At 43.5% G+C, this 12,947-nt stretch overlaps 1 protein-coding gene across 4 annotated transcripts in view; it reads left to right on the forward strand.

Moving 5' to 3' along the window:
• The window catches only part of ADAMTSL3 (ADAMTS like 3), a 194,071-nt gene extending 183,371 nt beyond the window's left edge, over positions 1 to 10,700 (forward strand). For 3 of the 4 annotated variants that reach the window (XM_032232505.1, XM_032232504.1, XM_032232503.1), the window contains 7 exons: positions 211 to 396; positions 1,629 to 1,742; positions 2,617 to 2,829; positions 4,851 to 5,037; positions 5,588 to 5,792; positions 7,584 to 7,693; positions 9,768 to 10,700. In XM_032232505.1, coding sequence (XP_032088396.1) covers positions 211 to 396; positions 1,629 to 1,742; positions 2,617 to 2,829; positions 4,851 to 5,037; positions 5,588 to 5,792; positions 7,584 to 7,693; positions 9,768 to 9,990 — 1,238 coding nt within the window. In that variant the 3' untranslated portion in view covers positions 9,991 to 10,700. Of the gene's footprint in view, positions 1 to 210; positions 397 to 1,628; positions 1,743 to 2,616; positions 2,830 to 4,850; positions 5,038 to 5,587; positions 5,793 to 7,583; positions 7,694 to 9,767 lie in introns of those variants that run through there. The other variant, XM_032232506.1, reaches the window with a different exon arrangement.
• Positions 10,701 to 12,947: the final 2,247 nt, after the last annotated feature.

Raw genomic sequence — 12,947 nt, forward strand, 5'->3', positions numbered from 1 at the left:
TGCATTAATATGCACGTGTCATTAGTTCTTGTGTTGTTTGACTGTCCACTATATGTCCTCCTTAGGCTTAGATACTTAATGTCCCTACTTAAAAGATCCCACCCAGATCCCATGAGAGGTTGATGTGGTGAGATGCTTCAAATCGGGAAGATGTTCAGTTGGAATGCATTGAACATTAACCTTTAAATACATTTTGCATTTGCCTCCCAGGTATTCCCCAACCTGAGGTCCTGTGGTTCAAAAACGAGAGCTCTCCAGGAAGATCTGCTTTCCCTGTAGCTAACAGTTCCTTCTTGTTCCTGGGCAATGTTTCGGGCAAAAATACTGGCGTTTACACTTGTACGGCTACCAATGCTCTGGGACATGCTACAGCAGCCACCATTCTTCAATTGGCTGGCAAGTATAAAGTTGGGTCAGTGGCATCATTGGGCAGCCTATGGGGAGGACCTCTTGGCTTCCTTCCACCTGTTGTGGCCCACTGTCGGCCAGTAGACCTGGCAGCAGAGTCCGGCAGTGCGGAGGTTGGGGAGGAACATGGGCCAGTCCTTGGGGCTGAGGAAAGCTCAGACGAGGGCTCTGCATTGGAGGCAGAGAGGGAAGTTAGACAGCAGTGAGGCAGAGGAACAGCAGGAGCCTGTTCCCAGTGTGCACATGCACAGAACTGCCAGAAGACAAGAACAACTAAGAAAGCAGGGTCGACTTGGGAGTAAAGCCACACCTTGGGGGTGATTGGCCCCTCCCATAGGAAATAAAAGAGGACCGAACAGGGAGGGGGCTTTACCAGGAAACAATTCGTTCCTTCAGTCATTTCAAGAACGGAAAGTTCTGTTTGTGACTTTAAGAGACTCTCAGCCAGTTGATTTTCAGCCTTCCAGAGGGCCCCGGGAGGCCATTTGTGGCCTCCCCATGATCCAGGAAAGCCTCTGGAGCCTGGGGAAGGTGAAAATTCCCCTTCCCACATTGGGGTTGCTCGCGCATGCAATGGGGTGGGGGGTGTTGCTTGCATATGTACAGGTGGGGGAGTTGCTCACCCATATGTGGGTGGGTGGGCATGCACACATGATACCACGTGCACACACAGTTTTGGCACACCTATTGAAAAAGGTTCGCCATCATTGCCCTAGGCTGTAATTTAGCGATAGCAATAGTACTTAGTCTTATATACTTTATAGCCCTCTCTAAGCGGTTTACAGAGTCAGCCTATTTGCCCCCAACAATCTGGGTCCTCATTTTACCCACCTCGGAAGGATGGAAGGCTGAGTCAACCTTGAGCCTGGTGAGATTTGAATTGCTGGCAGTGGGCAGAGGGAAGGAAGGGAAGGGAAGGGAAGGGAAGGAAGGAAGGAAGGAAGGAAGGAAGGAAGGAAGGACAACAGCACTTAGACTTATATACCGCTTCACAGTGCTTTTATAGCTCTCTCTAAGCAATTTACAGAGTCAGCCTCTTGCCCCCAACAATCTGGGTCCTCATTTTACCCACCTCGGAAGGATGGAAGGCTGAGTCAACCTTGAGTCTTGTGAAATTCAAACTGCCAAACTGCATTCAGCCGGCAGTCAGCAGAAGTAGCCTGGAGTGCTGTGCTCTAACCACTGCACCACCACGGTAATAATTTCCTCCATCATTCTAGGGCGAAGAAAACCACACAATGAATCATCTGCTAACAGTAAAAGAAAACGTGTTTTCATGGCATCTGCAATTGGTACCAAAGTTACAGTGGCTGCTGGTGATACATTACGAATAGGTATGGTGGTCCCATATATCAACTCTGCCAAGAAACAATGGGTGGCAGGGAAGGGGTCCTTCTTGTTTCATTCGTGTCATATCTGCAGTTATTTGGGAGTCTCTGCATTTCTGGTTCTAGGAGGTTCCAAAAATGGCAGCCCAGGAACTCAACTGTGTACGAATAAAGCATTTGAATATCTCAAGAGCAGGGTGAATTATGGCCAAAAAGCTACCCAGCAAGGAGAGGGTGGAAATGGGGACAAGAGGAAGGCAGAATAAAAAAGCTCAATTTTTTAAAAAAGGGAATTCTTCTTAATTCTGGCGGGATTTGGTTCATGATGCAATGACATGGCATGGCTGGCTGGGGAATTCTTGGAGTTGAAGTCCACAGGTGTTAAAAGTTGCCAAGATTGGATACTGCTGCTGTAGAGGTTTCTATTTTTCCTGTACTCCTTGCTCTGGAAAAGAATCCAGGGGGACTTTGAAATGTTGCAGCTAGTTTGGAGATATTGTTGTTAGTTGCAAAGTCATGTCCAACCCATCGCGACCCCATGGACAATGTTCCTCCAGGCCTTCCTGTCCTCTACCATCCTCTGGAGTCCAACTGATGCCAACTGCTTCAGTGACTCCATCCAGCCACCTCATTCTCTGTCGTCCCCTTCTTCTTTTGCCCTCAATCTCTCCGAGCACTAGGCTCTTCTCCAGTGAGTCCTTCCTTCTCATTTGGTGGCCAAAGTATTTGAGTTTCATCTTCAGGATCTGGTTTGACGTTTGGAAATACCATCATCTTTATTTGGACAAGGGCACCTAAGAATAATTGAATTCTTTATTCTGTAAGCAAGTTTTAAATGTTCTGGGGCAAAAGGGGCTAAAAATACCTTTGGTTTTTCTAGGTTGTCCTGTCTATCCTAGCACAAATAACACAATTCGCTGGTTTGCCAGAAACCAACCTGTAGAAGAGACTTCAGGGTTCAGGCACAAGACCCTGGTTGGGGGACGCATCCTTGAATTCATCGTTGCCTCTGACCAGTTTGCTGGACAATACAAGTGCTGGGCTTCATCACATATCAAGCCATTGTCTGTCTGGGTAAATGTCCAGAAGGAAGGTTTGTTGAAAGATCCCCGATAACATTTTTTTTTACATTTTCATTTTTCTTTAAATGTTTGGGACTTCCTAGTGTTATAATTGAAGGCAGAGATGGGGAACTATGGTCCCTTTATGACTTCTGGACTCCCAGAATTCCTGAGCCAGCATGACTGGTTCAGGAATTCTGGGAGTGGAAGTCTACAGATCATAAAAGGATGATAATTCCCCACTCCTGATTTAAGACTGTGAAGATCTGGCTCTTCCCTTAAGCATTGGACTAGGATGGTGGTTAAGTTGGAGGTTCTTGATATGGCACCTGAGGGAAGGGCATTTTTATTTCAATCTTGTTTTTAATTGCTTATTGTACACCATCTAGAATTACTGCATTAGATGGCAAGTCATATAAATTTTGTAAATCAATCAGTCAGTCATTCAGTCCTTTTTTATTAATGAATTTCATGCTGCTGTGTTTATGTTTTCCTTTTTTCCCCTTTAATGTTCTTATAATTTTGCAAGCCAACAAATGAACTTATATTGGACAATGTAGAAGTATAATAAATCCTATATATATATATATATATATATATATATATATATATATGTATGTATGTATGTATGTATGTATGTATGTATGTAATGTGTGTGTGTGTGTGTGTGTTTGTGTGTATGTGTGTATATATATATGTTGTATTTGTGCTAAAAATATTGGGTTTCTGTCTGGATGGTCTCTTGTGACGAGCCAATAGACAGAGAATGGAAGCAGTAGACTTCCTCCCATATTTGGGCATACCAGGGGTTGTGACACTAAATACACACACACACACACATATATATATATGGTTTTTTTATATATTTGTGCTGATAAATAAATAAAGGGAGACTAGTATAGATCTATTTCAAGCTATTTAGCTCTCATCAGCTAGCCATACCCTTACTGGGATTCGAACCTGTGCTGTATTGCATCTTAGGCAAACGTCTTAGCCATTAAGCCACAGGTCTCCTCCTTATCAGCTGAAGCCAGGGAAGAAGGTATATATTTAGAGTCACAACCCCTGGTAAGCTCCAATTATGGGAGGAAGCTAACTGCTTCCATCATCTGTCAATCGGCTCGTCACAAGAGTCCATCAAGACAGAAACCCAATATTTTTACTGTTGCCTTTGTTATATTTGTGGATTTTTTTTATTTGTGCTGATAAATAAATAAAGGAAGACTAGTATAGATCTATTTCAAGCTATTTAGCTCTCATCAGCTAGCCATACCCTTACTGGGATTCGAACCTGTGCTGTATTGCATCTTAGGCAAACGTCTTAGCCATTATATATATATAAACGGCTGTGTGTTCCAGCATAACTCTGGAACACCTCAAGCAATTTGAACCAAACTTGGTACACAGATGATTTACTCTCTGAAGACAAATATTGTGGGGGTAAAACACCCATAACACTCCTTGTGGGGGGGTGTTCTGTCAAGATACAGCCTGTTGTGCCATACTGCCATACTGGCTTCTACTGTACAGCACAGTGGAGTTGCCATGATAATGGATTCACAGTACTCCACAAGGGGGCTCCCTCAAGTAAAGGGGAAAATCCAACATTAGAAATTATGCTTGGTCATAACATTTTTCCTTTATAAATAAATATTCGGGCAACGCAGGATTATCGGCTAGTAATATATAAAATAAATAACACTTGGGCAAGGGGTCCTAACTATGTATTTAGTTTGCTTGGTAGAATATGTGGAATCCTAGAATTGTAGAATCCTAGAGTTCATAAACCCAGAGTTAGTTGAGGAAGCCTTCTGGTTCTTAGATCTAGCTTAGATTGATGTGATAACCAAACCCATCTGGATTTGCATATCATACAGTGAGGTAATAGGGCTTGTTTATAGCATGATATGCAGACCCTAACATAACATGTATAAACCAGTATCATGGATTGAAACAAATGATAGCTTGATGTAATATGCACACCTTGTCCTAGTAAGGCATTTCCTTGTATTGGAAAGAAGTAAATATATTCAGGATATATCCTCTTTGACAGAATATCACTGGAAGCTTGCTGAACAAAGTCCATGCTCAACAGCTTGTGGAAATTTGGGAACTCGCTTCTGGAAATTTCTATGTGTGAATACGAAGGATCAAAATGTGAATGCGTCACTATGCAAGGACCATCAAAAGCCAGTCGTAAACAACCCGCAGTCCTGCGAAATTCAAGATTGTCCAGCAAGGTACAAGCAATTCGTTACTTTGTTCAAATTAAAACATACTCTTAGGCATCTGTACGTATATGTTTTGCACGGAAGGTAGGTAAGATTTCAGGTTTATTTTACTAGGAGGCTGAAATCCTCTAACTTTAGTCCAGGGGTGGGTTGCCCCCAGCATTACTGCCGGTTTGGTACACGCAAAAGTTGCTGGCAACTGGCAGTCAGCAGAGTTAGCCTGCAGTACTGCATTCTAACCACTGTGCCACCATGGCTCTACATACAACTATAAAGAAAATATAAGCATCTTAGCTTTCTCCTTCTGCTCTTGGTCCCCAGCAGTTGACAGAAACGTGCAGTCCAGACCTTAAAAATCATAGTTGACTTTGTCCATCTCAACTAATAACCAAGGAAAATGAAGCCTTTCTCTGTAATGCGCCCATCGTTAGCTCAACCATCCCTATAGCCCAAGTCACTCCTACTAACTTGCACCGTTCTTCTCAATATTTGCAATTCCTTTACTTTTGTGGTTAATTCCCACCCACCCCCCTCTTTTTCTTGCATTTTCTCCTTCCAGGTGGGCAACTACAGCTTGGTCTGAATGCTCTGCTTCCTGCGGCCATGGATTCCACCGCCGGCGAATAACCTGCAAACAAGTCAAAGCCAACCGGCGTGTCTTAACTTTGCCTCCAGGCACTTGTGCTGACCAAGAGCGTCCTCTGGAAATCAAACCTTGCGTGGGCCGTTTTTGTGCAGAATGGATGGTTCATCCCTGGGGCCAAGTAATTAATTCAATGATGAATGAATCTATCACCTCTACCACTGGCTGTGCACCAACCCTTGTTGAGGAGCCTCAAAACTGCCTAATAACTATGCACCCCTCTCTAATTTCTATTTCTTCTACTGAGAGGTGCAGGGTTGTCTATTATCCCCACACCAAAGCGATATAGGTTGAAGAACCTCTTGATCATTTCTATAGTGCCTTTGTTTTTAGGAGTAACACCCGACATCTCGACAGCGACTCCCAATCGGGATAGACCAGTGATAGCTAACCTTTTCATCGCCGAGTGTCGAAAGTGTGCACATGCGCACGCACAAGCACATATGCACACCCATAATGTAATGCATGCATTAATCCCCCATGTGCTCCGCCCCCTGTGCCTGTGCCTGTGACCCCCTCCCACGCGCTCACCCACCACGCACATGAACACATGTCTCCCACATGCGCCCCGCCCACCGGGCATGCACAGCACAGACCCAAAAACTAACTGACTGGCAGGAGGCGTGCACGCGCATGCACGGTGGACCTGAGCTGGGGTGACGGCTCGCATGGCCACACAGAGGGCTGTGCATGTGACCTGTGGCACGTGTGCCATAGGTTTGCCATCATGGGAATAGACTATCTTGAGGGTGTTGGGCAAGTCGTATCTAAAGCCACCCCCAGTGTTCCATGGGACTATAACTGCTGTCCATGCACCTGGTGAAAGTATCCGAAATGACATTTCATTTCGTTTTGCATCAGAAGCTCAGTGGAGTCCATGGATATAGTATCTTGCTCAGCATTGATCTGCTCCAGGAGGGCTGAAACTGGCATTCAGGACCAGAAAATAAATCAGAAAGCAAGGTCATGTTCAGGACTAATTTAGAGAAATATACCTTAAAGCCAGAGGTGGGTTCCTACCAGTTCGCACCTATTCAGTAGAACCGGTTCGTCAAATCTACCGAACCGGTTAGAAGAGGTTCCACCAGTGGACCCAGAAAGCAGGCCACACCTACAGAAGAGGTTCCAAAAATGTTTGAAACCCATCACTGACACACACACACACACACACACACACACACACACACACACACACACAGAGAGAGAGAGAGAAAGAGAAAGAAAGGAAAAAAGAAAGAAAAAAGAAAGAAAAAGTGAGTGAGAGATGAAAGAAAAAAAGGAAAACAGGACAGAGAGACAAAAGGAAGGAGAGGGAGAGAGGGAGAGAGAGAGAGAGAACACATGGCCGGCAAGCCACTCCCACAAAGGAGGCCACACCCACAGAGTAGGTTCGAAAATGTTTTGAAACCCATCACTGCTTAAAGCTCAGAAAGTTCATGGTATGCTAAAGATCAAGTAGAAAAGAAAACAGTTCTTATTGGCTGTTCTGCTCAAGAGGGCCAGCCTAGGTAGATGGATTGAATTCAAACCCTAAGGCTCTCTGGATGAGTACCTTTACACCAGTGGTGGGTTTCAAAAAAATTTGGAACCTCTTCTGTAGGTGTGGCCTGCTTTCCGGGTCCACTGGTGGAACCTCTTCTAACCGGTTTGGTAGATTTGACGAACCGGTTCTACCGAATAGGTGCGAACTGGTAGGAACCCACCTCTGCTTTACACTGTCGAAACTCCTAGAGGGGTAAATAGGTAGGACCATGCTTGCGGTCTAAAAGCAAGGAGAAATTAGATTAATACAATTGCGTCTTGGCATGTGCTCACATGGACAGGAAGCCTGCTATCCGTCTGAGTTCAAATAATCTGCATTTTTGCTTTGTCTTTGTAACGGGAGCTGTTTGCTATCTGTCCTCCTCCTCAGTGCACCGGACGTTGCATCAATCTCGGAGTGGGCCTACAACACCGTCGCATTCAGTGTCAGCATCAGAATGGGTCAGCGGTCCTGAATTCACTCTGCGATAATGAGAAAAGGTATGTCTGCCAAGCATGGGACCTCATAACCATTCTTATCGTCTCAGCAAATGTCATGACATTCTTTTCCTAGATTTTATTGGGAAGGTATGAGTCAGTGAGCACTACATATTTCTCCCGTTAGGGTACTAACTGCTATAGTTTTATCGCTTTCCAACTTCTAAATCAGTGGAATAAAACTTACAACTTCCAATATTTGAGGGGCTGCCACAGAGAGGAGGGAGTTAAGCTATTTTCCAAAGCACCCAAAGGCCAGACAAGGAACAATGAATGGAAACTGACCAAGGAGAGGTTCAACCTAGAAATTAGGATAAATTTCCTGACAGTGAGAACAATCAACCCATGGGACAGAAGCTGCCTTCGGAAGTTTTGGGAGCTTCATTATTGGAAGCTTTCAAGAAGAGACTGGACTGCCATCTGTCAGAAATGGTGTAGGGTCTCCTGCTTGGATTGGGGGTTGGACTAGATGACCTACAAGGTCCCTTCTAACTTTGTTAATCTGAATCTATCGAAGATGATCAAAGGTTTGGGGGCTGGCATATACGATGGATGAACGGTGGCAGAAACTGGGCATGGCTGGTCTAGTGAAGAGAAGGACCAGGGGAGACATGATGGCAGTGTCCCAACATTTAAGGAGGTTCCATAGAGAGGAGAGGGTCAAGCTATTTTCCAAAGCACCTGAAGAGCAGACAAGGAATAATGGATGGAAACTGACAAAGGAGAGATTCAACCTAGAAATAAGGAGAAATTTTCTGACAGTGGGAGCAATCAACCCATGGTTTAGGTTTAGGTTTATTAGATTTATATGCCGCCCTTCTCCCAAGGACTCAGGGCGGCGTACAACATTAAAAGAAACACATAATACAAAAGTTAAAAATTTTTTAAATAGAAATAGAACCCATGGAACAGAAGCTGCCTTCGGAAGTTTTGGGAGCTTCATCATTGGAAGCTTTCAAGAAGAGACTGGACTACCATCTGTCAGAAATGGTTTAGGTCTCCTGCTTGGATTGGGGGTTGGACTAGATGACCTACAAGGTCCCTTCCAACTCTTTTAATCTGTTAAATGGGATAAACTTCAGCGAGATCTTATCTCTGTTTCTTTCTCTGTGCGGAGGGATATTGTCAGTGAAAAGCAAAGGATTTGTAAATTTTTACATCAGAAGCAGCAGGCTAAGATTGTTTGTCCTCTTTAGTCAGAATACTTCTGATATGTGTTTTTATCATCTGGGCTTTTGGCTGCAATCCCAGATTTAAAAAGTATGACTAGATTCTTTTTTTTTTTTTTTTTTTAGGAAGGTCTTCATCTCTGTTTCCAATTTTTTTAAAGTTTGATTCACTCCGTTTTCACATCAGTTTGAGATTTGGCAAAAAAAATAAAATAAAAATTTGGAACTGAGGCAAGGGAAGATTATTAGAAAGAGCACTTTACAGAAACTTTGCAGATGGTTATGAAGATTCTCAATCACCCAAGTCATAGTTGTCCCAGTGCTGCTTTTCCAAAAAGGCAACTGGACTTTCTTGGTTTTCTTGGTCTTCTTCGGAACTGAAGAAGCTTCTTGGACGAAAAGTGAAATGTTTTCAGGGAAAAAACCCCCAAGAAACTCCAGCTGCCTTTTGGGATTCCCAGATGATTGCTTAAGTCACTGCCTGCGAACTTATGGCACAGGTGTCAGAGGTGGCAACGCAGCGCCCTCTCTGTGGGCATACGAGCTGTCACACAAATTCAGCTCGTGCACGCCTCCCAACAGCCAGCTGGTCTTCAGGTCTTTAACGCGCATGCACAGGAGGCGGGACCAAAATACGTTTATCGCGGGCTGAAGAATAGTAGAAACTAAACAGACAACTATTATCAAGAAAGAAACTGCAGAGAACGGGAGAGATGAGAGAAGTTGGCTTTGATTGGTTTAAGTCCAGATCTTAAAAAGGGGAAATTCTCCAAGTATGTCTTTTATTGATACTGTAATACTGGGAGTGGATAAACCTTATGTTGCAACAGGGAAGGTGCAGGGGAATATCATCTCTTGGATTAAATATCAAACTGCTCCTTTCCCCTTCCCCTTTTCCTCTTCTGCAGGCCGTCCGTTAGAAGAAACTGTTCTTCGGAAAGTTGCGATGTACATTGGCGAACGGGTCCCTGGCGCCGGTGCCCCGTAGACTGCGGAAGTGGCTTCCAGTCACGGCAAGTCAGCTGCGTACACAGGAAAAAGAAAAGATTGGTGGCCGATCAGTTCTGCGCCTGGAAGAAACGACCCACGACCTGGAAACACTGCAATGTCACTTCTTGTGACAGTGTGTAAAAAAAAATTAAAATACACACTTTACCTCCGTTTCTCGCCTTGCCAGTTGCTTGTGGCAAAAAACTGCATTTAGAACCTGGTGTGTGGCTGAACATTAGCTGTAGAAGGAACTTGATACATCTGCGTTCTGCTGAACAGTGGCTGCAGTAAGCAGTGAAGAGGGAAAAAAGCCAAAGACCCCCCCCCCTCCACCCCCAAGTTAGCTCCAAACGGTGCTGTGGACTGGATCAATATCTGTTAAAGTATCCTGTTCACGAGTGAGCCTCCAGGAAATCTGCCTGTTAAATCCAGAGTCGTTTTGAAAAAGACACACGGGGCAAAGAGAGAGGGAGAGAGAGAGGATATTGATGTTTTATTTAGGTCTTACCTCTGTGTTTGCCAGACAGGAAATGTCGGTCTTAGGACTTCAGCATCCGAGATCCTTTATTGTGATGACGTAAGCTTTTGTCCCTTTTTGTCACATTTCCATGTATGTTTCAGAAGGCAACTGCAAGGACACCACTCACTACTGCACATCAGTGAAGCATCTAAAGCTATCCTCGGGAGGCGTCTACAAGCAAAGGTGTTGCCAGTCGCGTGGAGAAAGTGAGTCTTTTATGGGAAGCGATGAAGGTTGCCCCACCAAGAGGAGAGTTTTCATTCGGCTTAGTCTTGTCTTGTAGGACAGGGAAGACGATCAACAAGGAAGCTAGCTGAATTGATAGCATGAATTCATAAATTCATAAACCCAGAAAATACGCCATACTTCACTTCATCCTCCAGGGAAAGATTGAAGGCAAATGAGATCCAGGCAGAAGAAGACCATCATGGCTTCAAAACCTAAGGGACTGGTTTGAACAAAACCCAGCAGCACTTTTTCGTGCGGCTGTTGACAAAAATAGGATTGCCAACATTGATCGCCAACGCCCGATGACGGATATGGCCCAAGAAGAATTATTCATAAATTGGACAAAACGTTTTCTCTTCCTGATTTCTCCTGTGCTCCCTTATACCTTTTCCAACAATGTAAACTTCAACGGTTGTTGTTTTTTGAAAAATTTAAAGAAATCTTGATGGTCCACTGCGTATACTACTTGAAAGCCTCTGTCCTAATCTGGTGTCCTTCAGAAGTGATGAAATTGCAACACTGATTTTTGCAGCCCTCGTGAACAAGAGAGACACCTGCAGCCTTGCAGAACGGCTTCTTCAGTGAGAGAATGGGAATTCGTTGGGTTTAAGTAGTGCTACTGATGGTACAAATAAAAATCGTAGACTGGTGCACTTAAAATATACTGGAATCAGCCATCGGACTGCTTTGCTTGTCACCTTCTTGATTTAATCCACTTTAAGATAATTTTCGGAAAGTTACAGAAAGAATAGTGTTATTCCCCAACCCCCCACCCCTTACCATTGTTTCTGCTTCATTTTTTGGCAAAACCACATTGTCTGAGACTTCCTTTCATTAGCTTCCGATGAATCACAAGTTCATTCCTTTAAGTATTTTAAGTGCAAAGCAATATACGTGATGTTAAAATTTGCAGACTTGCCACGGAACCGTTTTTGATCAATGCAGTGTAATTTTAGGATGACGGATCGTATCTTGCAATATCTCTGGAATCGGATCAAGGCAGGGAGCTCTATTAGCCTGGCATGAAATTTGAGGTTTCTTACACTGGAGCTCAGAATTTAAATGTTTCCATTTGGATTTGAAGATTGAGAATTGGGGTTTTTTTTTATCCCTTGCTTTGTCAGAAGAGAATTCAGAGCAGATCCCCAGCCAAAAAGGTTTATCAGTCTATGCTGCTTCTGAAGAAATCCTGTTATCATTTTACAGTCCTCTGAAAAAGGGTGAAAAACCCAGATCTATTATACTTGGAGACAGAGGTATTGTTCAGGGTCTGTTCAACTGATTTTCATCCATTTCGATCATTATGCATTTGGAAATCTGCCCTGCGAGTCATTTCCAAAAATTACTTCAAATAGCGTTTTTTTTTTCCCCATATTGATTTGGGCAAAAAAAATAAACATCTTGGTTTCAACTATCAGACAATATGTATTATATAAAGGAATGTGGCTGCATACAGATCTGCCCAACTGTTGAAACAGGTAGAGAAAGGAACAAGAGAAATAGTTTGAAATGTTTCCTATGAGACTCTTGAAGTTCCTTAGAATAATAGGGGGAAAAGAACAGAATTGTAGCTGATGAAAATTGAACAAAGTGGATTGAACAAACATTCAGCTGTCGTAAGAGAAACCAGTGAAGTTGACTGACAAAGGGCTTAGCACAGACCAAAATATATGCTATGCATGCTTGTTGCATAATTGTGTGCCTTAAAATAAAGTGAAAGCTATTAACTTGAGTAAGTCAGAAGGTCTTGGATAGATAGGAAGCTGTCTTCTTGATTGGGAAGCAATATTTTAAAAAATGGATGGAACCACAATTAGAACGCTTCCTTCTAGCGAGTCAAGTCGTTGGTCTGGCTCATGGATGGCAGCATTTCAGGGTTTGTTTTTTTTAACTGGAGTTTTCCTAGCCTTACCTGGAGATGCTGGGGTAGAACCTGGAATCTTCTACTTACCAATCATCATGTGATTCATCAGTAACCTATGGCTCTTAAGGTTATTGGAGTCCATTGTCTATCAGTGGCTATCAGCTCTCAAAGCAGCATGGAAATTTCATTTCCCGACAATGGTGCCTTCGAAGGTCAGATATCACAGGCAAGAAAAAATAGGTGTGCTTATCTTCGTGCCCTGCTTATAGGTTTTCCAGGGTTATTTGACTACTGTTGAGAAACTATGCGAGACTACCTGAAACTTTGGCCTTATCCATTGAGTCAAGGATATTTTATACCCATTCTTATCTTTTAGTGGTGTTTTGTTTTTTTCCCTTTGCTAACTCCCGAGTTCTTGCATAAACTTCAAAAGTCACGTTTCCTTGAACTGGACCCTCTGACAAAGGGCAGAAAAGGTAACACCTG

Source organism: Thamnophis elegans, chromosome 16 (genome assembly GCF_009769535.1).
Source record: "Thamnophis elegans isolate rThaEle1 chromosome 16, rThaEle1.pri, whole genome shotgun sequence".
Lineage (NCBI taxonomy): Eukaryota > Metazoa > Chordata > Lepidosauria > Squamata > Colubridae > Thamnophis > Thamnophis elegans.